The sequence below is a fragment of the Balaenoptera physalus genome (assembly GCF_965194825.1).
Source record: "Balaenoptera physalus genome assembly, chromosome: X".
In the NCBI taxonomy this organism is placed as follows: domain Eukaryota; kingdom Metazoa; phylum Chordata; class Mammalia; order Artiodactyla; family Balaenopteridae; genus Balaenoptera; species Balaenoptera physalus.
The window spans coordinates 131,659,528-131,684,799 of record NC_138903.1 but is presented as its reverse complement, the minus strand read 5'-3'; the positions used below and the strand labels follow the sequence as shown (position 1 = coordinate 131,684,799).

At 37.8% G+C, this 25,272-nt stretch overlaps 1 protein-coding gene and 1 long non-coding RNA gene across 4 annotated transcripts in view; both read left to right on the top strand.

The window, feature by feature from the left end:
* Window positions 1-25,272, top strand: part of LOC309651832 — a 437,596-nt gene that overhangs the window by 83,095 nt on the left and 329,229 nt on the right. The gene's annotated exons all lie outside the window — the stretch shown is intronic.
* Window positions 1-25,272, top strand: part of GABRA3 (gamma-aminobutyric acid type A receptor subunit alpha3) — a 258,489-nt gene that overhangs the window by 126,736 nt on the left and 106,481 nt on the right. For all 3 annotated transcript variants that reach the window (XM_082444886.1, XM_082444885.1, XM_082444884.1), the window contains one exon: window positions 6,824-6,945. In XM_082444886.1, the coding sequence (XP_082301012.1) occupies window positions 6,824-6,945 (122 nt within the window). The remainder of the gene's footprint in view (window positions 1-6,823; window positions 6,946-25,272) is intronic.

The following is a 25,272-nucleotide window of genomic DNA, read 5'->3' as shown; positions in this document are numbered from 1 at the left end:
TCCTCGCGCACCAGGAAACAAAGAGGGAAGAAAAAGTCTCTTGCCTCTTCGGCAGCTGCAGACTTTTTCCCGGACTCCCTCTCGGCTAGCTGTGGTGCACTAACCCCTTCAGGCTGTGTTCACGCCGCCAACCCCAGTCCTCTCCCTGCGATCCGACCGAAGCCCGAGCCTCAGCTCCCAGCCCCGCCCGCCCCGGCGGGTGAGCAGACAAGCCTCTCGGGCTGGAGAGTGCTGCTCGGCGCCGAGCCTCCGTGCGGGAATCTCTCCGCTTTGCCCTCCGCACCCCTGTGGCTGCGCTCTCCTCCGTGGCTCCGAAGCTTCCCCCCTCTGCCACCCGCAGTCTCCGCCCGCTAAGGGGCTTCCTAGTGCGTGGAAATCTTTCCTCCTTCACGGCTCCCTCCCACTGGTGCAGGTGCCGTCCCTATTCTTTTGTCTCTGTTATTTCTTTTTTCTTTTGCCCTACCCAAGTACGGGGGGAGTTTCTTGCCTTTTTGGAGGTCGGACGTTTTCTGCCAGCGTTCAGTGGGTGTTCTGTGGGAGCAGTTCCACGTGTAGATGTATTTCTACTGTATCTGTGGGAAGGAAGGTGATCTCCGCGTCTTACTCTTCCGCCATCTTCCCGAGGCCCCCCTCTATACATATACTTTTGAAGCCCAATGTTATTCAGATTTTTGATTTTGGGCTTTATCTGGCTTGATACGTGTCAATCTAATTTATTCATTTTCATTGCTGTCTAGGATCATATGCATAAGCCAGAGTTTACACTTTCATTCTCTATCTGAGCAAGCGTTATTTCATATTTATGTTTTGCAATTAAAACAGTACATTAGAGAAAACTTGATACTTTCCTCCTTATGCTCAAGTGAGAAGGTTTCTATTAGAGTCAAATGGACTTGAAATTGCTGAGTCACAAGGACAGTACATCGCCAACTCCATTAGATCCTGTCAAATTGCTCCTGGAAGTAATTGCATCATCTGACCCTCAGAATAATTCCTGGTCCCTACACGTTCCCCAGTATTTGCTATTACCAAACTTTTCAGCCTTTGCACATATGCTGGCCATGAGATGAATCCCCTTGGTGTTTTAACTTGCATCTTCCCAGTTACTAGTAACGTTGAGCATCTTTTCTTGTGTGTCTTGACATTTCTGGATCCTCTTTCATGAACCATCTGTTCTTATCCCTTGCCCATTTTCAATTGAGCTGTTTCTCTTTTTCTAATTGGCATGTAGGAGTTCTTTATATTTTGAATTCTTTTTCAGATAACTCACAGATCTCCATTTCTTTGGGGTCAGTTATTGGAGCATTATTTTGTTCCTTTAGTGGTATCACATTTCCTTACTTTTTCATGTTTCTGATGGGTTTGCATTGATGTCTGTGCATTTAAGGGTGCACTCACCTCTTCCATTCTTTTTGGACTGGCTACAGTAGTGAAAGACTTTCACCTGGAGGTAGTTTTAAAAGGCACCAGCTGGGTGGGATGCAGCCTCCTTGGTTCCTGGGGAGGCACAGTGGTGTAGTCTCCATGCTGCTCCATTGACAGACATTGCCATTGGCCAGACTGTGGGGGTCTTCTGTGGCCAAGGCTGCAGAGGACCTGCAGGTGGCAATGGCAGATAGGTCTATTGGAATCTTCAGAGGCTAAGGCTACTGGGGTCTTCCTGTTCTCACCCCTTATTTTTTTGCCCATGGGAGGATGTTCTATCTGAGGAGATCCTTCTCAATGCCTGGTCTGGCATGCTGACACACAGAGCCCTCAGAGCCAATGCCCGAGGATCCAGTGCACATGGGACTAACACAGCACCTGGGTTCTGGAGCACAGGTGCACTTGCTGCAGCTATATCACTGGTTTCTAGGGTGTGGGCATGTGTAGATATCCCATGGAACCAGTACCTGGGTCTCAGGGGCTCACCACTGTGACTCTGGCTGGTAGGGAGAGGGCAGAATGCAGCAGTGGCACAAGCCATGGGATGACAAGGTACAATGGTGGCTTGAGCCCAGGGACCAGGGTACAGTAGTAGCATAGCCTGGGGATGGTGGGCCAAAGTTTCAACTCTGGCCCCAGGGGGAAGTTGCAGGATAGCAGTAACACAACTCTGGTAGTAGTCTGTTAAAGCTATGTGTTGGGATCCAGGGACCTGGGCACAGGGCAGTGGCAGCACAGTGTTGGCAGTGATGGTCAGAGCTGTGACCTGGAACCCAGGGGATGGGGCTCAGGGCAGTGGCTACCTAGTCCCAGCTATCATGTGTCAGAGCCCTAACCTGAAACCTGAGGGGAGAGCTCAGGTCAGTGGTAACACACCTGGGAATGATGTTTCAAAGCATTGATCTGGGATGGGGGGCGGTGGAGAGCTCAGGGTAGAGGTAGCCTGGTTTCAGCAGTGATGGACCAGAGCCACAACCTGGAATCCAGAGTTCAGGGTTCAGGGCAGTGGAGCCCACCTCAGCAATGACAGTTCAGAGTCTTGACCTCGGATGGGGGTGTGTGGCCCAGGGCAGCATCTGCATCCCATGCAATGAAGACCAAGAGCCACAACCTGGAATGCAATGGGTGCGTCCCAGATGGCAGCATCAGGACCCTGATAATGGAGGTCTAAGAGTGACTTGGGACCCAAGAGGTGGGGCTCAGGGCAATTTTAGCACCACTGGCAATGATGAGTCAGAGCCTTGTCCTGGAACCTGGTGGGTGGGACTCAGGGCAGCAGCAGCAAAGCCTGGATAATGGCAGCCAAAGTGTGACTTATAACCAAGGGGGCTAGGCCAGGGCAGAAGAGGCTTCCTGGTGAAGGTGGGACAAAGCCTTGACCTGCAGCCAGGGGAGGGTGAAGAGCAGAGGCAGCTCCAATCTCATATATGGCAAGATGCTGTGACATCTGATTCCTAAGAGTGGGGTACAGCAACAGCTGGGGACGCTGAGGGCAAGTCTCACCTCCGTGACAGCTCCAGGGAGTAGAGATGCAGAGGGGGCCACTCCATTTCATCAACTGACATCAGAATCAGGAAAGACTGTGGGAGACCTCTGTAGCAAAAGCTGCAAATGTCCACAATGGTGAGACTTGCTGGGGTTCTCCTGCCCTCCTTCTCCCTGTGTGGTGAACTTCCTCAGAGGTGATTCTTCCAGGTGCAGAGCAGGTCCTGACTGGGAGATGAGGTGACATAGGTAACATGCTTCCTGCACTTTTCTATGTGGCCATCCTTGATTTTTGAGCTCCTCAGGTTTTTGCTACTGCTTCTTTGTTTTCTAGAGCTTTCCCTTAGCTGTTTTCTTCAGTTTGTAGTTATTTATTGTTCTTATGGATTTGTGTGTGTATGTGTGTGTGTGTGTGTGTGTGTGTGTGTGTGTGTGTGTGTAAGGGGGAGACGAGCTTTGAGACCTCTCCATCTTGTTGACATTACCTTCTGCATAGTAATTTTGAATTTTCTTTATTTTAAAAATCTGTTCTCCCCCAGGAGATATACAGTATTAGGCGAAATGCCATCCTTTTAATGAAGTAAATTTATCCTCTCTTTGGGTTGTTTTATGAACTGTATCAGCAACTCCACATCTGTGCCTCTTCTGCTTCCCCTGACATAAACACATCAGGGTCCTTCCTCAATGTAGTTGAACTAATACTATTACTTATTACTTACCCTGAACTTAATCACTCGGTGAGCTTAACTTTTCCCATAGCATAGAAGTGCATGTCTTTCAAAGGTGTCTCATTACATTTTCAGGAGTTTGCGGGAAAAGGAATGATCAACCTCAATGTATGTTGAGCTTTACCATTTACAAAGCAATTTTATGTTTATTATCTTATTTACTTATTTCTTCCAAAAGCATTATAAGTTGGGGAATTATCTCTATTTCACATGCAAGGAAATAGTTCACATGATCAGTTAGTGGCAGTCAGGACTAAAACTCTGTTCATTTGACCCTAGTTCTTTGGATTTACCACTATTCCATTTTTAAGATTAGAAAAATGACTAAACTTGCCTAACCTATAGATACTGTATTAGTAACATCATTTTCATTTTTAATGATGCATTATTAATATCATATTTAGTCCAGCCAGTAATGACAGATATAAGGCAAAACAAGCATGGTTATTGCATCAGTCTCATCAACTTAATAAGCATGTGGCTTTAAACAATCCCTTTCTTTTGTTGGTGTCTTAGGTTGTCCATCTGTAAAATGAAGGGAAATAATTACATGATCTCTAAGGTCCTCCATAATCCTGACATACTATGATTCTTTGTTGTTCCCCCAGACTATTTTGGATGGGTACAAACTACAGAATCTTCAGCTTGTTGCAGTTCAGTTATTTAAGAAGAGAGAGTTCTAACTTGGGTTCTAGATTAAACAAGATTCCAGCTCCCCCTGCAATAATTTACCACATAAGAAAAAAAATTTATCAGTAATCAAGTGCAAAATCATAGAGAAATCTGTTGAAAATTGTTTTGGAATGATACTTAGCATTGATTTTTGACTTAAATTTTAAAAGTTATTAGTGAAGAATGTTGCTAACATATCAACACAGAATCAGCAAGGGATGGAAATGCATCATCAAGGAAGTTATTATTTCAGTAAGAGAGGCAGCACAGTATATTGGCCTTATATTCAGAAATTCTGGATCCAAATTTTAACTTCTCCATTAACACTCAGTGTGGTTAAAACTTATGTTCAGGGACTTTACAATTCCCATCTATAAATCCACCTGGAGTGGATATCTCTGAAGCCCTTTATAGCTTGCTATGACTCTGTGAAGATTCTACTTTTTATCCCCTTCCAGTAATCAAAAAATTGGCTTTTCATTCAATTCATAGACCTATTTCCCAGAAATCAAACTAGGCTAACCAGGGTCAAGATTCCCCGCAGTGAGAGTTAAGGGAAAATGAGAAAGAGGTTTTCACAAAATCAATTGAGCTCCCGTAGTCTCTCTCCCCACAGCCCATGTAAGATGGATTCAGAATATTGGTGATTAAGTCAAATGTGAGCCAAGACCTGACAGGGTGTCTGTTTTTATCTCTTCAGCATATTGATGTCAGTTTGTTAGCTCTGCACTACAGTTTCCTTCTTTCTTCCCCCTTCCAAATGAGGTAGCTGTATCACTTCTGGTACTCTTCACTAAACCAGCCAATCACCTCTAGTCTTCACTGGTTTCCAGTGCTTCTTGACCAAAGCTTTCCTTATGGCTTTGGCTGATGGGGGTGCCAATATTTTGTTGTGACTATTTACATTTGAACTATGCATTTGAGTACATAAACTACTATTTTACAAAAGAGAAAACAAACTTTGAATACTTCTAGATATTAAGTATTAAGTCTGGAAATTTTAATGTATTATTTATTATTGATACAACATATCAGTGAAGTTATTTTAATTTTAAAGATGAGAAAGCTATTACTAGAGGTGTTATGTGACTTGCTTAAGGTCACTCAACTAATAAATTCAAATTCATGTCTCCAGACTTTTTAAGCCTAGATCCCTTTTTCATTCTACGTGTATCTATTTTATCATTTGAGTCTCTCAGAACACCTGTAAGCAGGGGCGAGATTACCTTGTTTTACCTTTTTTTTATGCTCTGTTTTTTTCTATAGGCACATAGTTGATGCTCATTAAACATGCATTGAATGATTATGTGAATTGAATTAGGCTTATGAACTAAGGAATTTGGGTTCAAAATGACTTTTCAAAGTTTATCAGCTAGGGAGTGGCAGTTTAGAGTGAGAACTATTCAATTCAGATGTTCCTACTATTTTGGCGGGAAGACATATTGACTGCCTCTCAAGATTCCTTCTAACTGTTAACCTGTCTCTTATTGCCCCGATTAACTGGATGCTATGAATAGTTATTATATATCTATTAATGGCAACCTTCTGGGTCCAAAGTAAGAATGGGTAAAACTGAGACCTATAGGACTATAATTTGCTTAATTGTCTACTCCAAATCACGAATACAGCTGGCACTAGGATGTAAGATTCCTGACTTCTAGATTATTACTTGATTCTACACCATGCTTCTTGACCCTTGGCAACAGCCATTTCCTTCACTATATCTCTTTCCCCAAAACTACCCAGGGCCTTTCTTTATTTCTAGTCTCGTCAAACCACACCAAGCTCCTCCTCATAAAGTGAAAGCATTAGTCACAGCCTCGGCCTGATTAGGTGATTAGTAAAGTGCCTACTGCTTGGAAAGGCTTGTAGAAGGCATCCACACTGTATAAGCAGAAGGTAGCTGAGGGTCTCTAGAAAATCAGAAAATTTGGATTATAGTTCTATCTCTGACCCTCACTAGCAATACAACTGTGGGCAAATTTGGTGTTCTCTCTGAGCTTATTTCCCCATGTATGAAATGAAAGAAATTAGGAATCTCTTAAGAGTTCTGGTAGCTTTAACATTTAATGAACTGCTATTGCTTTGTTGCCCTATCTCCATAGGGTGAGAGATAGGTAGATTACATGTAATTCAAAGGTCTTTCTGGATCTGTTGTCTTGTGAACCTGTGTTTCTCTAGGCTAGAAAAGGGGTAAGTTAACAAAATTTTCCTTTTTTTTTGAGGCCCTTTTGTTCATGAAACAAAATGTGATAAATCAACTTTATGCCAGGTATTATTCCCACAGATATCCTGTCCAAGATTTCTACTGGTGTTTCTCCACTGCTGGGTTGGGGCTGGACTGTATGTTTGGTAAAGCTCATGCCAAAGTTCTTGCTGGTTTGGTTGAGGTACAAAGCTATTTAATTGGCCCAGTCTACTGATTGACATTTTCTTGAATTAAAGTGTTAGACATGTAATTGTTTGCTATTAAGAACTATTATTTTGTGTCTCTTTTTCTTCCACCGCCTCAGACTCTCTCCGAAGCATGCTCCAGATATTCCTGATGACAGCACCGACAACATCACTATATTCACCAGAATCTTGGATCGTCTTCTGGATGGCTATGACAACCGGCTGCGACCTGGGCTTGGAGGTCAGTTATTGTTTCAAGATCTCCTTGGCTATTGTCATCTGAAAAGATTCTTAAGGTACCTTCAATAGTGTCTTGATCAATGAGGTTAGTGTAAAGCTGAGTTTCTTCCCTCTGAGCACTGGAAATTAGTTCTAATCCTTCATTTCAATGGTCAGTCTCTCTGGTCTGGTTTTGGAAGGTTCCAAATTTCACTTAGGTAAATGCATATAGGGTATTAAACCACAACATTGGGCCACACCCATTTCTGGTAATAAAATACCAATCCCTGCCTGGATGGCAGGTGTGTCCCAGGAGCAGCTGGGAAACATGTCTTTGTTCTAAAAACACTGAGCACATATCAGCCTGATATTCCAAAGAGGAGAAATCTGTTGGCTAGATGGGATCTCAATTTAGTATGATCAGCAATATGATCGCAACGAAGTAAATGCATTATAATACCTCATGGACCATATTGAAAGGACAAGTATGCCAATGTATTTATGTTTTTTTCCTGAACCATTTGAGAATTAGATGCAGATATCATAACCCTTTATCCCTAAATACTTCAGTGTGTATTTTCTTAGAACAAAGAAGTTATTTTATAAAATTACAATGAAATTATAAATTCAGAAAATGTGACCTGACATAATACTATTTTCTAATCTGTAGTCCATATTCAACTTTTGCCAATTATCTACATTTATTATATGATATTCTATTGTAATAAAACCCTTTCCTTCTCTTTAGTTAATTAGGTAGCTATCAGCATGAACAGATGGATTCTTATTTCATTCAATGAATTGTAATCCATTAATATTATTATATATTATTATCTATTTTTATCAATTTTTGTTCATAATTTCCCGTGTTTGCTTAGTGGGAGCCTATTAAAGCTGACTTTTGATATAGTCTCATTTTTGAACACTTTTTGACTTTATGGCATAACAGTATATTCCAGACTTAACTTGTACTCTCCCTTATTCAGCCTTATAATCAATCATTTTTTCCAAGAAGAAACAGGATCTTTTTGTGTGGGAAATTATATTTAAAATCCAACTTCTGTGTGCTAGGTATTTTCATTGTTACTGGGTGTCATTTGCTTCTAGGACCTTTCAGTGGACAGAATTGAGAAAATAGAAAATTACATATATACATATACACACACCTGTATATATTCATATATATACATATAGACATATATACAAATATGTGTATAAATGTAGACATATATGTGTATGTGCATGTGTAATGAGTCTATACTGATACCGCTAATTCCAATAGAACAAATTATTCTTCATTGATTTACTAATTTGTTTTATCCTACAATATACATAAAATAGTAAATAGTGTTGGAATTACTATACCTATACCACTTTAATAAACTCAATTATTAATTAAAGTTAAAGATATGTTTGCATGGTCTTTTTTTGGTGTTGTTTGTTTTTAGATGAAGGCTATATGGCTCTTGCTTTAATATAAATAATAGATTGGAACAGGGCAGTATTGGAGGAAGAGAAGACCAGTCACAAATTGATTTCAGTTGTCCAGGATGAAGGTGATGATTGTGGGAATGTAGAGAATTTGGTGACTGATTAAATTATGGGATTAGGGGGAAAGGGAGGAGAAAATGATAACCTTTAAGTTCCTGGTTTAGATGACTGAGTAGTGCCATTTTCTAAAATAAGGAGTATTGGAGGAGGAACAGTAGTATTTTGTTTTATTCTGTTTCTTTTGGAGTTTGGTTGGAACAAAGAAGGTAGGGGAAGGAGGTGGAAATTAGTTGTAGACATGCAGAGTTTGAGTACCCATGAAAAATATGCATGGAGCCTTTTGCTCTGGCTAACATGGAGTAACAGGAACCAGATTTATCTTCTTAAAAGACAACTAAGAAATGAACAAACATAGTATGTAGCAGTTATTAGAAATTGAACAAAGGCAGCACAGGACAGTGATTCTTGAAAGAAGGGAAACAAGCTGAGCCGTAGGATTGTATCACCTTACTGCCTCGATAAATTTCAGGCTGCAGTGTAGGGAGGGAGAATCCACATAGTGCCTGGTGGACTCCCTCAGTTGATGAGAAAGAGTTTTGAATTTGGGGTGGCCAAGATGGCTAAAATTTGTAGGGCAGAGAAGAAGCAAGAGGTGCATGGAGAAGTGAGAGTTGTGCAGTGGGAAAGATCCAGAAATCTGCTGAGAATTTCCCTCAAGTTTTCAGTAAGTACCGCTCAGCTCATGCATATAAGGAAACAGCCCAAGGTTGAGGAAAGGACCACTGGACTACAGCAGATGGAATAATAGGGTTGGGAATAACTTGTGTTCCCTCCAACCAGAGTGGAAAAACTTGCAACATATGGGGTTGGGGTAGGGTACTCAGAAGAATATGGCTTCAGTGGCATGGCAAAACCATCCCCAAACAAAGGCTGTTCTGGTCCCAACTAACAAAGTTTAAAAGCAAGCTTCAAAAGTAAATATAAAAATGTTTTCAGAACATTATCTCAGAACAAAGTTTAAGAATATTTACACAAGGTGAATGTACAATGGCTGGTATCTAGCCAAAAATTACCAGACATGTAAAGAAGCAAGAAAATACAACCCAAAAAGGCAGAATAATCAATCAATAAAAGCAGATGCATAAATGGCACAGATGAATTAGTAGATAAGTATATTAAAACAGATATGTCTAAATTCCATACGTTCAAAAGTAGAGGAGAATATGAGCACGTTGAATAGAGACATGTAAGTTAAAAAAACAAAAACAAATTGAACTTCTAGGTATAAAAAGCATAATATCTGAGGTGAAATATATACCAGATGGGACTAACAGCAGATTAGACACTGAGGAAGAAAAGATTGATGAGCTTGAAGGCATAGCGATGGTAGCTAGCAAAAATGAAACACAGAGGGAAGAAAAGACTGAAAAAGTGAACAAGACATCAATGCACTGTGGGATAGCTTCAAGTGGCCTAATATAAGTGTAACTAGATTATCTGAAGGGAGAGGCAGAAAATGTCTTTGAAGAAAATCTAGTCAAAAATATCCTAAATTTGATGAAAATTATAATCTGCCCAAACCAAGTTCAACAAACAAGAAACATGAAGAAAATTACACCAAGGGAAATTATCAAATTGCTTAGAACTAGTGATAAAGAGAAAATCTTAAAAGCAAACATAATGAAACAGAACATTTATATACACAGGGAAAATTTTAGAAAGACAGCAGGCTTCTTGTCAGAAACAGGGAAGCAAGAAAGTAGTTAGCAACAGCTTTAAAATACTAAAAATGTCAATCTAGAATTCTGTACCAGAGATAATATATTTTAAAAACATAGGTAAAATAAATACATTTTCTGACATATAGAGGCTAAAAAATTCATCACCAGCATATCTGTACTGTAAGAAATGTTAAGGGAAATGTGTCAGGCAGAAGGAAAATGATGCTAGATAGAAATATGGATCTATAGGACTTCCCTGTTGGTCCAGTGGTTAAAACTCCATGCTCCCAATGCAGGGTGCCCGGGTTCAATACTGGGTCAGGAAACTAGATCCGTCATGCTGCAACTAAGAGCCCATATGCCGGAAGTAAGACTCGGTGCAGCCGAATAGAATAGAATAGTATAGAATAGAATAGAATAGAATAGAATAGAATAGAATAGAATAGAATAGAATAAAAATAAAATAAAATAAATAAATAAAATTAAAATGGATGTATAAAAAGGAAGGAAGAGCAACAAAAATGGAAAATATATGGGTAAATATGTCTCTTTTTTTCTAAATATCTTAAATAAATAACTACTGAAAGCAAAAATAATAACATTGTATTGTGTGGTTTATAATGTATATGTGAGGAAAATGTATGACAACAATAGCACAAAGGCCAGAAGATGAAATGGAAATATACTGCACATGATGTGATATGATATTATTGCTTGTAGGTAGATTGTAATAAATTAAGAATGTGTACTGTAGAACTTAAAAATTATAGCTAATAAAGCAAGAAAGTTTATAAAATGGATAATAAAAACAATAGGAAGGCAGAAAAAGAGAAAAAAGTAACAAAGAATAGATGAAACACATGGAAAACCAATAGCAACCATATTAATCATCACATTAAATATAAATAATCTAAACATCTATTTTAAAAGGCAGAAATGGTCAAAATAGATAAAAAGAAAGACCCAAAATTGGTCCCTGAGAGAAACCCCCTTTAAAGACAGACAGAGAAAGACAAATATATGATATTGCTTATATGCGGAATCTAAAAATAATGATACAAATGAACTTATTTACAAAACAGAAACAGACTCACAGACTTAGAGAACAAACTTAAGGTTACTGGGGGAAAGGGTGGGGGAGAGGGACAGATTGGGAGTTTGGGATTGACATGTACACACTACTATATATAAAATAGATAACCAACGAGGACCTACTGTATAGCACAGGCAACTCTGCTCAATATTCTGCAATAACTGAAATGGGAAAAGAATTTGAAAAAGAATAGATACATGTATATGTATAACTGAATCACCTTGCTGTACACCTGAAACTAATACCACATTGTTAATAAACTATGCTCCAATATAAAGAGAAATAAAAGAAAAGAGTACATAACAATCCTAAGTATTTATGCACCTAATCATAGACATGAAGCAAAAACAAGAAACTGAAAGGAGGAAGAGATGATCTATAATTATAGTTAGAGATTTTAACACTCCTCTCTCAATAAACAATATACCAATAAACAATATAAACAAAAAATAAGTAAAGGTAGCAGAAAGAGGAACCATTGTCAACCAACTTGACTTAATTGTCATTTATAGAACACTCCAACAAACAGCAGCAGAATACACCTTCTTTTCAACTGAACCTACAACATTTACCAAGATAGACCATATTCTTTGTTGTAAAACTATTAAAAGAATTCACAGTATACAAAGTATGTTCTCTGGCCAAAAGGAATAAAATTAGAAATTAAAAACAGATATATCTGGAAAATCTCCAAGTACTTGCAAACTAAATAATATACTTCTAAATAAAATATAAGTCAAAGAAGAACTCAAAAGAAAAATTTAAAACCTTTTCAATTAAACAAAATTAGAAACATGGTATAAAGTAGTGCTAAATTAAAGAAAACTTATAATACTAGATAACTGTGTTAGAAAAGACTAACCTTAAATCAAGGCCCCATGCCTGGGGTTGACAGCAGCCTCAGGTCTCCTCCGCTTGCCTTTTCCAGCATGGACCACTGCCCCATGAACCAGATCAAGGACACTTGAGGGCACAGTAACCTCAGCAGTGCCATGTCCAAGTTAGAGTCTAGATTCCATGAGTGGGGGCTGGGAGGATGAAGGGATTGCTTACCTCTCAGCCAAACTTGCCCAGAATTTAGCCATAGCAATAGGTAGCTTGCTCTAGGATGAGAAATGCTGGTGTCTTGCCCCTCCCAGAAAGATAGCCCTCCAAATGGGAGCTGGGAGAAGAGAGAGCCCTATGTTCTTTCTGGGCTGCACCAGTCTGGAGTAGAGCTTCCTTCAGACTGATCTGGGAAGGGGGAGGGTGGGAACAGTTCTTGTTTTAAATATTCTGGACTCTTGATTTCCTTACTGAGTTTTAGTAGATTTTCTTTAATAAATAGTTTACTTTTCTTTTGTTTTATGCCCTTAGGACCATTTCCAGAAACTTTAAATTGTAGTTTTTAAAATACATTTTGCAAGTTTCACTGAGGAGCAAGTCTGCAGAGCTCGTCATGCTTTCATGCCAGAAATGGAATTTCTAGTAACATTTTTTTTAGATGTCATCAGATTATATACCTAGATGATTATGTCATATGAGAAGAAAGTTTTAATTCTTCCTGTGCTATATGGATGCACTGTTTTTTTTTTTCTTCTTTTAGTGCACTGACTAGACCTCGCATATAATGTTGAACAGAAAAGATGAAAACAGACACCATTGTCTGTTTTTGATCTTACAGAGAAAGCTTCCAGTCTTTCACCATAAAGTATGATGTTAGGTGTAAGTTTTTCTTAGATGCATTTTATCAAGTTTAGGAAGTTCTCTTCTACTCTGGTTTTGAAAGTTTTTAACGAGAATGAATATTGCAATTTTTCAAATGCTCTTGCTGTGTCTATTGAGTTGATTCTATGACTTTTTAAAAAATTTGCTAATATGGTGAATTACATTGATTTTCAAATGTTTAAACCAACCTTCATTCTCATGATAAATGACACTTGTATATTAATTACTTTATACTATAGATAGGTTTGAGATCTGGTAGTATAAGTCCTCTGGCTTTGTTCTTCTTAAAGATTGTCTTGGCTATTCCTGGCCCTTTGCATTTCTAGATAACTTTTAGAATCAGATTATCATTTTCTAAAAAAATCTGGGATTGACTTTGCCTTGAGTCTATAGGTTAACTTGAGGAATTTAAAAAATTCTTTATAATACTACACCTTCTAAATGATGAACATGATATATTTCTCCATTCATTTTGTTCTCCTTTAATTTCTCTCAATTATGTTTTGGCATTTTCATTTTAGAGGTCTTGCATATTTTTGATTAATCAATGCCTTCAGACCTGATTTTTATTTTTAAATTTTGTTACTGTTGTGTAGAAATATGATTGGTTTTATTATTTTATTTAAATTAATTTATTTTATTTTATTTATTTTTGGCTGCATTGGGTCTTTGTTGCTGCGCATGGGCTTTCTCTAGTTGTGGCGAGTGGAGGCTACTCTTCGTTGTGGTGCATAGGCTTCTCATTGTGGTGGCTTCTCTTGTTGCAGAGCACGGGCTCTAGGCACCTGGGCTTCAGTAGGTGTGGCACGCGGGCTCAGTAGTTCTGGCTCTTGGGCTGTAGAGCGCAGGTTCAGTAGTTGTGGCGCACGGGCTTTGTTGCTCCGCGGCATGTGGGATCTTCCCGGATGGGGGCTCGAACCCGTGTCCCCTGCATTGGCAGGCAGATTCATAACCACTGCACCACCAGGGAAGCCCATGATTGGTTTTATATTTGCCTTTCTATCCAGAGACCTTGTTGTATTGACTTATTGGTTTTAATAGTTTTCTATTGTTTCTTTTACATTCTCTTAATACATATTTATATCATTTAGGTTCACTTAGGTTTTTAATTCAGGACTACACAAATTCCTTGATATGTTAATGATAATTATAAATATATAGGATGAAGTTTTAGTATGTAGTCTTTTGTGACCATGGGACGTTTCTCCCCCCAAAACACCTATTAAGATCTCAGTTGGAATGTAAGTAACCCATAGACCAGATTGGGAAATGCTGCTCTGGAGACCTCCCTGGTTTTTTAATATCCAACCTAAAGTGTGCTTTCTAGAAGTGAGCATAATACTCTAAATATGTTCTAGTTACCTCACGGTAAAACAGGGACTAATGTAGCCTAAAAGAGAATTAGCCTACTTGGTGATGACATTACCCCCTTGGATTACTCTGAGCTTATTATCAAGTAAAATCCACCAGATCTTTTTCTCATAACTATTGACCAGCCAATTGCCTCAATCTGATGTACTATGGTATTTATTTTTAAACACTAATGCATGATTTTCCCTATTTATCCTTATTAAATTTCATTCTATATGTTTCACTCTAATCATTTCAACCCACATAAAACTTTTGAAATCCTAAAAGTTCAGTGTATTACTATCACTTTTATTTTTTTATTTTATTTTATTTTTTAACATCTTTATTGGAGTATAATTGCTTTACAATGGTGTGTTAGTTTCTGCTTTATAGCAAAATGAATCAGTTATACATATACATATATCCCCATATTTCTTCCCTCTTGCGTCTCCCTCCCTCCCACCCTGTGTATCCCACCCCTCTGGGTGGTCACAAAGAATCGACCTGACCTCCCTGTGCTATGTGGCTGCTTCCCACTAGCTATCAATTTTACATTCGGTAGTGTATATTTCTCCATGCCACTCTCTCACTTTGTCCCAGCTTACCCTTCCCCCTACCCATATCCTCAAGTCCATTCTCTAGTAGGTCTGTGTCTTTATTCCCATCTTACCCCTAGATTCTTCATGACCATTTTTTTTTTTTTAGATTCCATGTATATGTGTTAGCATACGGTATTTGTTTTTCTCTTTCTGACTTACTTCACTCTGTATGACAGACTCTAGGTCCATCCACCTCACTACAAATAACTCAATTTTGTTTCCTTTTATGGCTGAGTAATATTCCATTGTACATATGTGCCACATCTTCTTTATCCATTCATCTGTTGATGGACACCTAGGTTGCTTCCATGTCCTGGCTATTGTAAATAGAGCTACAATAATCATTGTGGTACATGACTCTTTTTGAATTATGGTTTTCTCAGGGTATATGCCCAGTAGTGGGATTGCTGGGTCGTATGGTAGTTCTCTTTTTAGTTTTTTAAGGAGCCTCCATACTGTTCTCCATAGTGACTGTATCAATTTACATTCCCACCAACAGTGCAAGAGGGCTCCCTTTTTTCCACACCCTCTCCAGCATTTATTGTTTGTAGATTTTTTGATGATGGCCATTCTGACCAGTGTGAGATGATATCTCATTGTAGTTTTGATTTGCCTTTCTCTAATGATTAATGATGTTGAGCATTCTTTCATGTGTTTGTTGCAATCTGTATCTCTTCTTTGGAGAAATGTCTATTTAGGCCTTCTACCCATTTTTGGATTGGATTGTTTGCTTTTTTGATATTGAGCTGCATGAGCTGCTTGTAAATTTTGGAGATAAGTCCTTTGTCAGTTGCTTCATTTGCAAATATTTTCTTCCATTCTGAGGGTTGTCTTTTCATCTTGTTTATGGTTTCTTTTGCTGTGCAAAAGGTTTTAAATTTCATTAGGTCCCACTTGTTTATTTGTGTTTTTATGTCCATTTCTCTAGGAGCTGGGTCAAAAAGGATCTTGCTGTGATTTATGTCATAGAGTGTTCTGCCTATGTTTTCCTCTAAGAGTTTGATAGTGTCTGGCCTTACATTTAGGTCTTTAATCCATTTTGAGTTTATTTTTGTGTATGGTGTTAGGGAGTTTTCTGATTTCATTCTTTTACATGTAGCTGTCCAGTTTTCCCAGCACCACTTACTGAAGAGGCTGTCTTTTCTCCACTGTATATTCTTGCCTCCTTTATCAAAGATAAGGTGACCATATGTGCGTGGGTTTATCTCTGGGCTTTCTATCCTGTTCCATTGATCTATATTTCTGTTTTTGTGCCAGTACCATACTGTCTTGATTACTGTAGCTTTGTAGTATAGTCTGAAGTCAGGCAGCCTTATTCCTCCAGCTCTGTTTTTCTTTCTCAAGATTGCTTTGGCTATTCGGGGTCTTTTGTGTTTCCATACAAATTGTGAAATTTTTTTGTTCTAGTTCTGTGAAAAGTGCCAGTGGTAGTTTGAAAGTGAAATTAAGAAAACACTCCCATTTACCATTGCAACAAAAAGAATAAAATATCTAGGAATAAACCTACCTAAGGAGACAAAAGACCTGTATGCAGAAAATTATAAGGCACTGATGAAAGAAATTAAAGATGATACAAACAGATGGAGAGATATACCATGTTCTTGGATTGGAAGACTCAACATTGTGAAAATGACTATGCCACCCAAAGCAATCTACAGATTCAATGCAACCCCTATCAAACTACCACTGGTATTTTTCACAGAACTAGTACTATCGCTTTTAGCTTCATGCTATTTCCATACTTGAATCAGCATGCCTCTTATGTTTTTAGATTTTATTGAGGTATAATTAACAAATAAAATTATAAGATTTAAGTATACACCATGATGGTTTGATATGTGTATATAGTGAGAAAGGATACCCCTCAACAAGTCAACACATCCATTTCCTCACATATTGTCCTTTTTTTGGGGGGGTGAGAATATTAAATTGTACTCTCTTAATAAATGTCTTTTTTTATGTGAAGAAACTTTTAGAAAATTGAATTATTGCTAATTTACAATTTTATATTATTGTTTCAGGTTTACCAAATCATGATTCAATATTTTTATTAATTACACTCCATTTATTATAAACTATTGGCTTTATTCCCTGTGCTATACAATATATCCTTACAGGTTTTTTATTTTATACATAGTAGCTTCTACTTCTTAATCCCTTACACCATCTTGCCATTTCCCCGTTCCCTCTCCCCATTGGTAACCACTAGTTCTCTATATCTTGGAGTCTGTTTCTGTTTTGTTATATACATTTGTTTATTGTATTTTTTAGATTCCACATATAGTGATAACATAGATGATTTGTCTCTGCCTGACTTACTTCAGTAAGCATAATGCCCTCCAGGTCCATCCATGTTGTTGCAAGTGGAAAAATTTCATTCTGTTTTATGGCTGAATAGTAATCCAGTTTGTGCGTGTGTGTGTGTGTGTGTGTGCGCATAGGTATATATATATAATATACATATATATATACACATACCACATCTTCTTTATCCATTTATCTGTTGATGGACACTTAGGTTATTTCCATATATTGGCTATTGTAAATAATGCTGCTATGAACACTGGGGTACATATATCTTCTCAAATTAGTATGTTCGCTTTCTAAGGGTATATACCAAGGAGTGGAATTGCTGGATCATATGGTTGTTCTATTTTTAGTTTTATTTTTTTTTTGAGGCACTTCCATACTGTTTTCTACAGTAGCTACACCAATTTATATTCCCACCAACAGTGTAGGAGAGTTCCTGTTTCTGCACATCCTTGCAAATATTTGTTAATTGTGGTCTTTTTGATGATAACCATTCTTACAGGAGTGAAATAATATCTCATTGTGGTTTTGATTTGCATTTCTCTGATGATTAGCAATGTTGAGCAACTTTTCAAGTGCCTGTTGGCCACCTGTATGTCTTCTTTGGGAAAATGTCTATTCAGGTCTTCTGCCCATTTTATAATTGAGGTTTTTTTTTTGTTTGATACTGAGCTTTTAAGAACTATTTGTATATTTGTGATATTAACCCCTTGTTGGTCATATAATTTACAAATGTTTTCTGCCATTCAGTAACCTGTCTTTCATTTCGTTAATAGTTTCCCTTGCTGTGCTAAAGCTTTAAAGTTTAATTAAGTCCAATTTATTAATTTTTGCTTTTATTCCTTTGCCTGAGGAGGCAGATCAAAAAAAAATTTCTATAATTTATGTCAAAGACTGTTCTGCCTATGTTCTCTCCTGGGAGTTTTATGGTTCAGGTCTTACATTTAGGTCTTTAACTCACTTTGGGTTTATTTTTGTATATTATTTGAGAAAAATATTCTAATGTCATTCTTTTACATGTTTCTGTCCAGTTTTCCCAGCACCACTTATTGAAAAGACTGTATTTTCCCCAATGTATATTTTTGCCTCTTTGTTCATAGGTTAATTGACCATAAGTGTGTGGGTTTGTTTCTGGGCTCTCTATTCTATTCCATTGATCTAATTGGCCGTTTTTATGCCACTACCATACTGTTTTGATTACTGTAGCTTTGTAGTATAGTTTGAAGTCAGGGAACATGATACCTCTAGCTTTGTTCTTTGTTATCAAGATTGCTTTGACTATTCAGGGTCTTTTGGTATTCTATATAAATTTTAGGATTATTTGTTCTAGTTTGTGTATTCTGATAGGGATTGCATTAAATCTATAGATTGTTTTGGGTAGTATGGATATTTTAACAATATTAATTATTCTAATCCATGATCATGGGAATCTTTCCATTTCTTTGTATCATCTTCAATTTTCTTCATCAGTGTTTTATAGTTTTCAAAGTATAGGTCTTTCACCTCCTTGGCTAAGTTTATTATTATTATTTTTTTTTGGTATTTTTGATGTGATTTTAAAGGGGATTGTTTTCTTGCTTTCTCTTTCTGATAGTTCTTTATTAGAAAAGTAACAGATTTCTGTTTATTAATCTTGTATCCTGCAAATTTACTGAATTAATTTATTGATTCTCATTTTTTTTGTGGAGACATTAGCATTTTCTATGTATAGTGTCATGTCATCTGCAAACAGTGACAGTTTCACATCTTTGCGTCCAATTTGAATGCCTTTTATTTCTTTTCTTGTCTGATTGCTGTGGCTAGGACTTCCAATACTATGTTAAATAGAAGTGGTGAGAGTGGGCATCCTTGTCATGTTTCTGAGTTTAAAGGAAAAGCTTTCAGTTGAGCATGACATTAGCTGTGGGCTTGTCATAAGTGGCCTTTATTATATTGAGATATGTTCCCTCTATACCAACTTTGATGAGAGTTTTTAGCATGAATGGATGTTGAATTTTGTCAAATGCTGTTTATGCATCTATTGAGATGATCAAGTGATTTTTATCATTTGTTTTGTTAATGTGATATATCATATTGATTGATTTATGGATATTGAATCATCCTTATATCCTTGGAATAAATCACACTTGATCATGGTGTCTGATCCTTTTCATGAATTGTTGAAATTGGTTTGCTAATATTTTGTTGAGGATGTTTGCATCTATATTCATCAGATTTATGGGCCTTTAATTTTCTTTTTTTGTGGTTTTTCATGATAATGGTGGCCTCATATAATGAGTTTTGGAGTGTTCTCTCCTCTTCAATTTTTGGGAATAATTTGAGAAGAATAGGTATTAGCTTTTCTTTACATGTTTGAAAGAATTCCCCTGTGAACCTGTCAGTTCTTAGAATTTTGTTTTATGGAAGTTTTTGATTACTAGTTCAATTTCAATACTAGTGATCAGTCTGTTCAGATTGTCAGTTTCTTCCTGATTCAGTCTTGTAAGATTTTATGTTCCTAGAAATTTGTCCTTTTCTTCTGGGTTGTCCAGTTTGTTGGTACATAACTGCTCATAGTATTCTCTTATGATTTTTTGTGTCTTTGAGATATAAGGTATAATTTCTCCTCTGTCATTTCTAGTTTTGTTTATTTGAGTCCTTTCTCTATTTTTCTTAATGAGCCTGGCTAAAATGAATATCAATTTTGTTTATTTTTTCAAAATAACAGCTCTTGGTTTCATTGATCTTTTCTTGTCTTTTTTGGTCTCTCTTTTATTTATTTCCATTCTGATCTTTATTATTTCCTTCCTTCTGCTGACTTTGGGCTTTATTCTTCCTTTTCTAATTACTTTATATGGTAGGTTATATTGTTTATTTGAAATTTTTCTTCTTTCTTGAGGTAAGCCTGTACTGCTATAAATTTCCTTCTTAGAACTGCTTTTGGTGCTTTCCATAGATTTTAGAAAGATGTGTTTTTATTTTTATTTTTCTCAAAGTATTTTCTCATTTCCTCTTTGATTTCTTTGTTGACCCATTAGTTTTTTAGTAACATGTTGTTTAGTCTCTACTTGTTTATGTTTATCCCATTTTTTTCCTGTAATTTATTTCTAGTTTCATACAGTTGTGGTCAGAAAAAAATGCTTGATATAATTTCTATCCTCTTAAGTTTGTTGAGACTTGTTTTGTGGCATGTGATCTATCCTAGTAATGTTCCATGTGTACTTGAAAAGAAAGAATATTCTGCTATTTTGAGATGGAAGGTCCTGTATATATCAAAGTCCAACTGGACTAATATGTCATTTAAAGCAACTGTTTCCTTATTGGTTTTCTGTCTGGATGATCAGTCCATTGATGTAAGTGGGGTGTTACTATTATTGTATAATTGTCACTTTCTCCCTTTATGTCTGTTAGTATTTGCTTAATATATTTAGGTGCTCCTATATTAGGTGAATATATGTTAACAAATGTTACATTCTCTTTTTGTAGTGACACTTTTATCATTATATAATGCCCTCCTTTGTCTTTTGTTATAGACTTTGCTTTAAATCTACTTTGTCTGATATTAGTATTGCTACCCCAGATTTCTTTTCATCTCTATTTGCATGGAATATCATTTTACATCCCCTCACTTTCAGTCTCTGTGTGTCTTTAGCTCTGAAGTGTGTCTCTTATAGGCAGCAAATAGATGGGTCTTGTTCTTATGTCCAATTGGCCCGGCCACCCTATGTCTTTGATTGGAGCATTTAGTTCATTGACATTTAAAATGAATATTGATAGGTATGTACTTATTGCCATTTTGTTACTTGTTTTCTGGTTGTGTTTGTAGTTCTTTTCTGTTCTTAAAGAGACCACTTTTTTCTTGTGGTTTGATGATTTTCTTTAGTGGTATGCTTGTGTTCCTTTCTTTCTAGTTTTTGTAAATCTATTGTAAGCTTTTAATTTGTGGTTACCATACAGTTCATATGTGTTGACTTATATCTACATGTTTTAAACTGATAATCATTTAATTTCAAACACATTCTAAAAAATCTATATATTTTTACTCCCCTCCCCACGTTTTGTGTTTTTGATGTCATATTTTACATCTTCATGTTTATCCCTTAACAGTTTTTTTTTGTAGTTATACTTAATTTTACAACTTTTGGCTTTTAATCATACTAGCTTATTTAAGTGGTTGATTCATAGCCTTTACTATTTATTTGCCTTTAGTATTCGGATATTCTTTCCTGTAAATTCTTACTTCTTGTAGCTTTACCTTTCCCACTTAAAGAAGACCTTTTAACATTTCTTTTAGGGTCGGTTTAGTAGTGATGAACTCTTTTAGTTTTTGCCTGTCCAGGAAATTCTTTATCTTTCCTTCAGTTCTGAATGATAACCTTGCTGGTTAGAGTATCCTAGTTTGTAGGTTTTTTTCATTTAGAAGTTGAAATATATCATGCCACTCCTTTCTGGTCTGCAAAGTTTCTGCTGAAAAATCAGCTGATGGCCTTATGTGGGTTCCCTTGTATGTGACTCTTTGTTTTTCTCTTGCTGCCTTTAAAATTCTCTCCATATATTTAGCTTTTGCCCTTTTAGTTATGATATGTCTTTTGTGTGTCTCTTGGGTTCATCTTGTTTGGGATTCTGTGCGTCCTTTACCTGGATTTCTGTTTCCTCCTCAGGTTAGAGAATTTTTCAGCCATGATTTCATCAAATACATTTTCTACCCCTTTATCTCTCTCTCCTTCCTCTGGGAACCCTATAATGTAAATGTTAGTGTGCTTGATGTTGTCCCAGAGGTGCCTTAAGCTATCCTAATTTTCTTAAATTTGTTTTTCTTTTTGCTGTTCTGATTGGGTGATTTCCACTATTCTACCTTCCAGATCAATTATGCTTTCTTCTGTATCACCTAGTCTGCTGTCAATTCCTTCTAGTGTGTTTTTCCTTTCAGTTACTGTATTATTCAGCTCTGACTGGTTCTTTTTTATATTTTCTAGTTTTTGTTGAAGTACTCACTCTGGTCATATATTCTTTTTCAAGTTCAGTTAACATTCTTATTACTATTGGTTTGAACTGTTTATCAGGTAAATTATTTATCTCTGTTTCATTAGGGTTTTCTTTTTTTCAGGGTTTTATCTTGTTCTTTCATTTGAAACATATTCCACTATCTTCTCATTTTGTTTAACTTTCTTTGTTTGTCTCTATGAAATTAGGTGAAACAGTTACCTATCCCAGTCTTGAATGTGTATCCTTGTGAGGGAGCATCCTTATGCAGTCTGTGTATGCTCAGTGGCTTTGGTGTGAAAGGTGGACATGTGGTGAGCACAGGCTGCATCTTCCCCTGGGGTGCACTATCAGCTACTGCCTTGGTGGAAGGTAGGGATGGATCTGGAGTGCCTGGAGCCAGAGCTAGGTGTGAGCTGGGGATTCTCCTAGGCTCAGTGGTAGTGGCACTATTGGGGGTGGGGCTGGGGCCCAAGGGGCTGGGTCATGAATCCTGAGGGAGTTGGGCTTCTCCCAAGTGTGATAGCAGTCTCTGTCTTTATTAGGGGTGTGGCGAGGATCTGAGGACTTGGACCTGCACTTCTGAGCTGATTCCACTTTTTCCCCAGTGTGTGTACCAAGGTTAGAGGCTGGGTTGAGGCAGGAAGGGTTGTAGCTCCACTACTGAGCTGCTTCCACTCCTTTCCCAGTGTGCTCACACACGTATGTGCTAGCAGTGGTGGTCTTTGCCCAAGCCAGAGGCAGAGTCAGGAACTGCGCTGGTTCTGTTCCCTCACAAGTGTCCACGTATGCATACACACACACACATGCACACACACACACATGATGGCAATGGCTGTCTCTACCTTGGACAGAGGCAGGGCTGAGGCCTGAGCTGGCTCTGTTCCCTCCAGGCATGCATGCTCCACCTTAGCAAGGAGCAGTGCTGGAGCAGGATGGGCTGGAGCAGGAACCTGGTGCAGTCTGGGGTGTGCGCTGGGGTAGTCCTGGCTGGCCAGCCAGATCGCAATTCAGTTTTCAATCTGATGCCTCTGTGCTAGGACTGGGAGCAAGCAAGTGGTGTGCATGTGCTCTTGAATAGTGGAGTCTTGGTTTCATACAGTCCTCCAGTAAGTCACACTGATTTCCAAACTAGCTAAGGGGGCTCTTTTTCCCAGTGTTGGTCCTCAAGGTTGGGGTTGCCTAATACGTGGCTTGAACCCCTTGCTCTCCAGGGAGAATCCCTAAACCTGTGATTTCCCCCTGTTCTTCTGGGTCACACATTGAGGGTGCAGGACCCAACCAGCTTGCTACTTTTCCCTTCCTACCAGACTGAGTGTGGTTCTTTCTTTGCAGCCTTGCTTGTAGAAGAGCCACTCTACTAGTTTTTGAGTCATTCTCAGTGAGTGTTGCTCTATATGTAGTTGTAGTTTTGATATATATCTGAGGGGAGGTGAGTTCAGGGTCTTTCTACTCCACTGTCTTGATCCTCTAGAAAATCCATTTTTAAACTCAACTTTACAATAATAGCTCTTGTAATTGCTTGCCATTTCTATAAATAAGTTATCTTCAGTTATCTTTTATAGTCTTTCTTTTAATGGATCTGAGACCTACCGGTTACTACAAATTTGCTACTAATATAGCACCTTCCTGCTATAACTCTTCTCTAGACCATTTCTTTCCTGGGATCCTATTAGTGTGGAGAAGTATAGAGCTACCAACCAGTGTTAAAGAAAGCATGGGTCTAGATAGTTGGAATATACCTAAGGCAGGACTACAGAGATTGAATTCTATCTCTGACTTTAGCACCAAGTTATCACATAACATCAAATAAGTGCCTTGTCTTATAGCACAGCTGTTTCCCCACTTACCACATTAAAAAAAACATTTTTTTTCTGATATCAAAAATACATAAGTAACTTAAAATTCACTTTTAAATAACCAGAACAATGTTTCCATGTCATGGTGGTCATTTAGGACGTCCAGATGGTCACCACTATCTCTGAAAACATGACAGGACGGAATAACTACAGGAGGCATTAGGATAGACCCTGGGAAGAACTTTTGGAGTATCAGGATATTACCCTTTATGCCCCTCTAATGAGGCTATATAGACATAGTTAGCATTAATTTATTAGTCAAACTCTGGTGGGATTTCCCAGTGGGATTTAATCAGACCTATCTTGCTTTCTCTCACTGGAATTCTTTGGCTTTAGCTACAAATAGTCAGCAATCTGGAAGCCTTCACACTGAAAGAGGAGGCATGAGGCAAAGCAATGAGTGGACAGAGTCTCTCCTGTCATCCAATCCAAACTACCGTCTTTTCAAGTCAGTATAACAGATTTTGGAAATGATTTCTAAGAGAAGTAGTGCTAGCTACGAGTGGACAATAACATGGTTCTATGCTCTGTCTCCTTTGTTCTTCCCCTTCCCCAGCAAGTTACTTGAAGGCAGAAACCGTGTCCTGTTAATTGCTCTCTTCCCCTGGAGTACTGAGCACAGAGTTTTGCCCATAGAAGAGGTATAGGGAAAACCATGAATGGGATATAATTGATGTGATCCCATAGGCCTTGATTTTTGTCTCTGCTTTCTTTTCTCCTGATTCATATCTTTCGGTTGGACACAAAGTTATTATACAGATAGTTCTCTCTTTTCTCTTTTGTGGCATCAACTTCCCATTCTGCCTCACTTACTGAGGGTTGAAAACAGATTTCTTGTACCTGACCCCTCGCTGCTTTCTGTCTTGGACGCTTCGTCATTTCACTGTGTGAACTCTGGGTGGCAAGGTTCCAAATCAGCAGGAATACCTGCTTTTGACTAGTTCCTGTTCACTGTGCTCAACTTTCTTCAAGAGCTCAGTATAAAGTTGTGATCTCTCACTCTTTTCTCTGATCTCCTGTTTGTGCTAGTGTCTTTCATTTGATTATCATCTTTTGATTTCATGCTTAATTCTTTTGCCTTCTTTCTCTTCTCTTAGTCATTAATCTCTCTGTTCCTCTGCTTTGAGTGCTTCAGGACTCATCATAGAGACCTCCCTATGTTTTGGTCTAGTAGAAGTACCATCAGCAGTTTAGAAGCCCAGTGATGGCTTTATTCATGTTATGTCCTTAGTTTAGCATGCACTCATAACTCTCTAC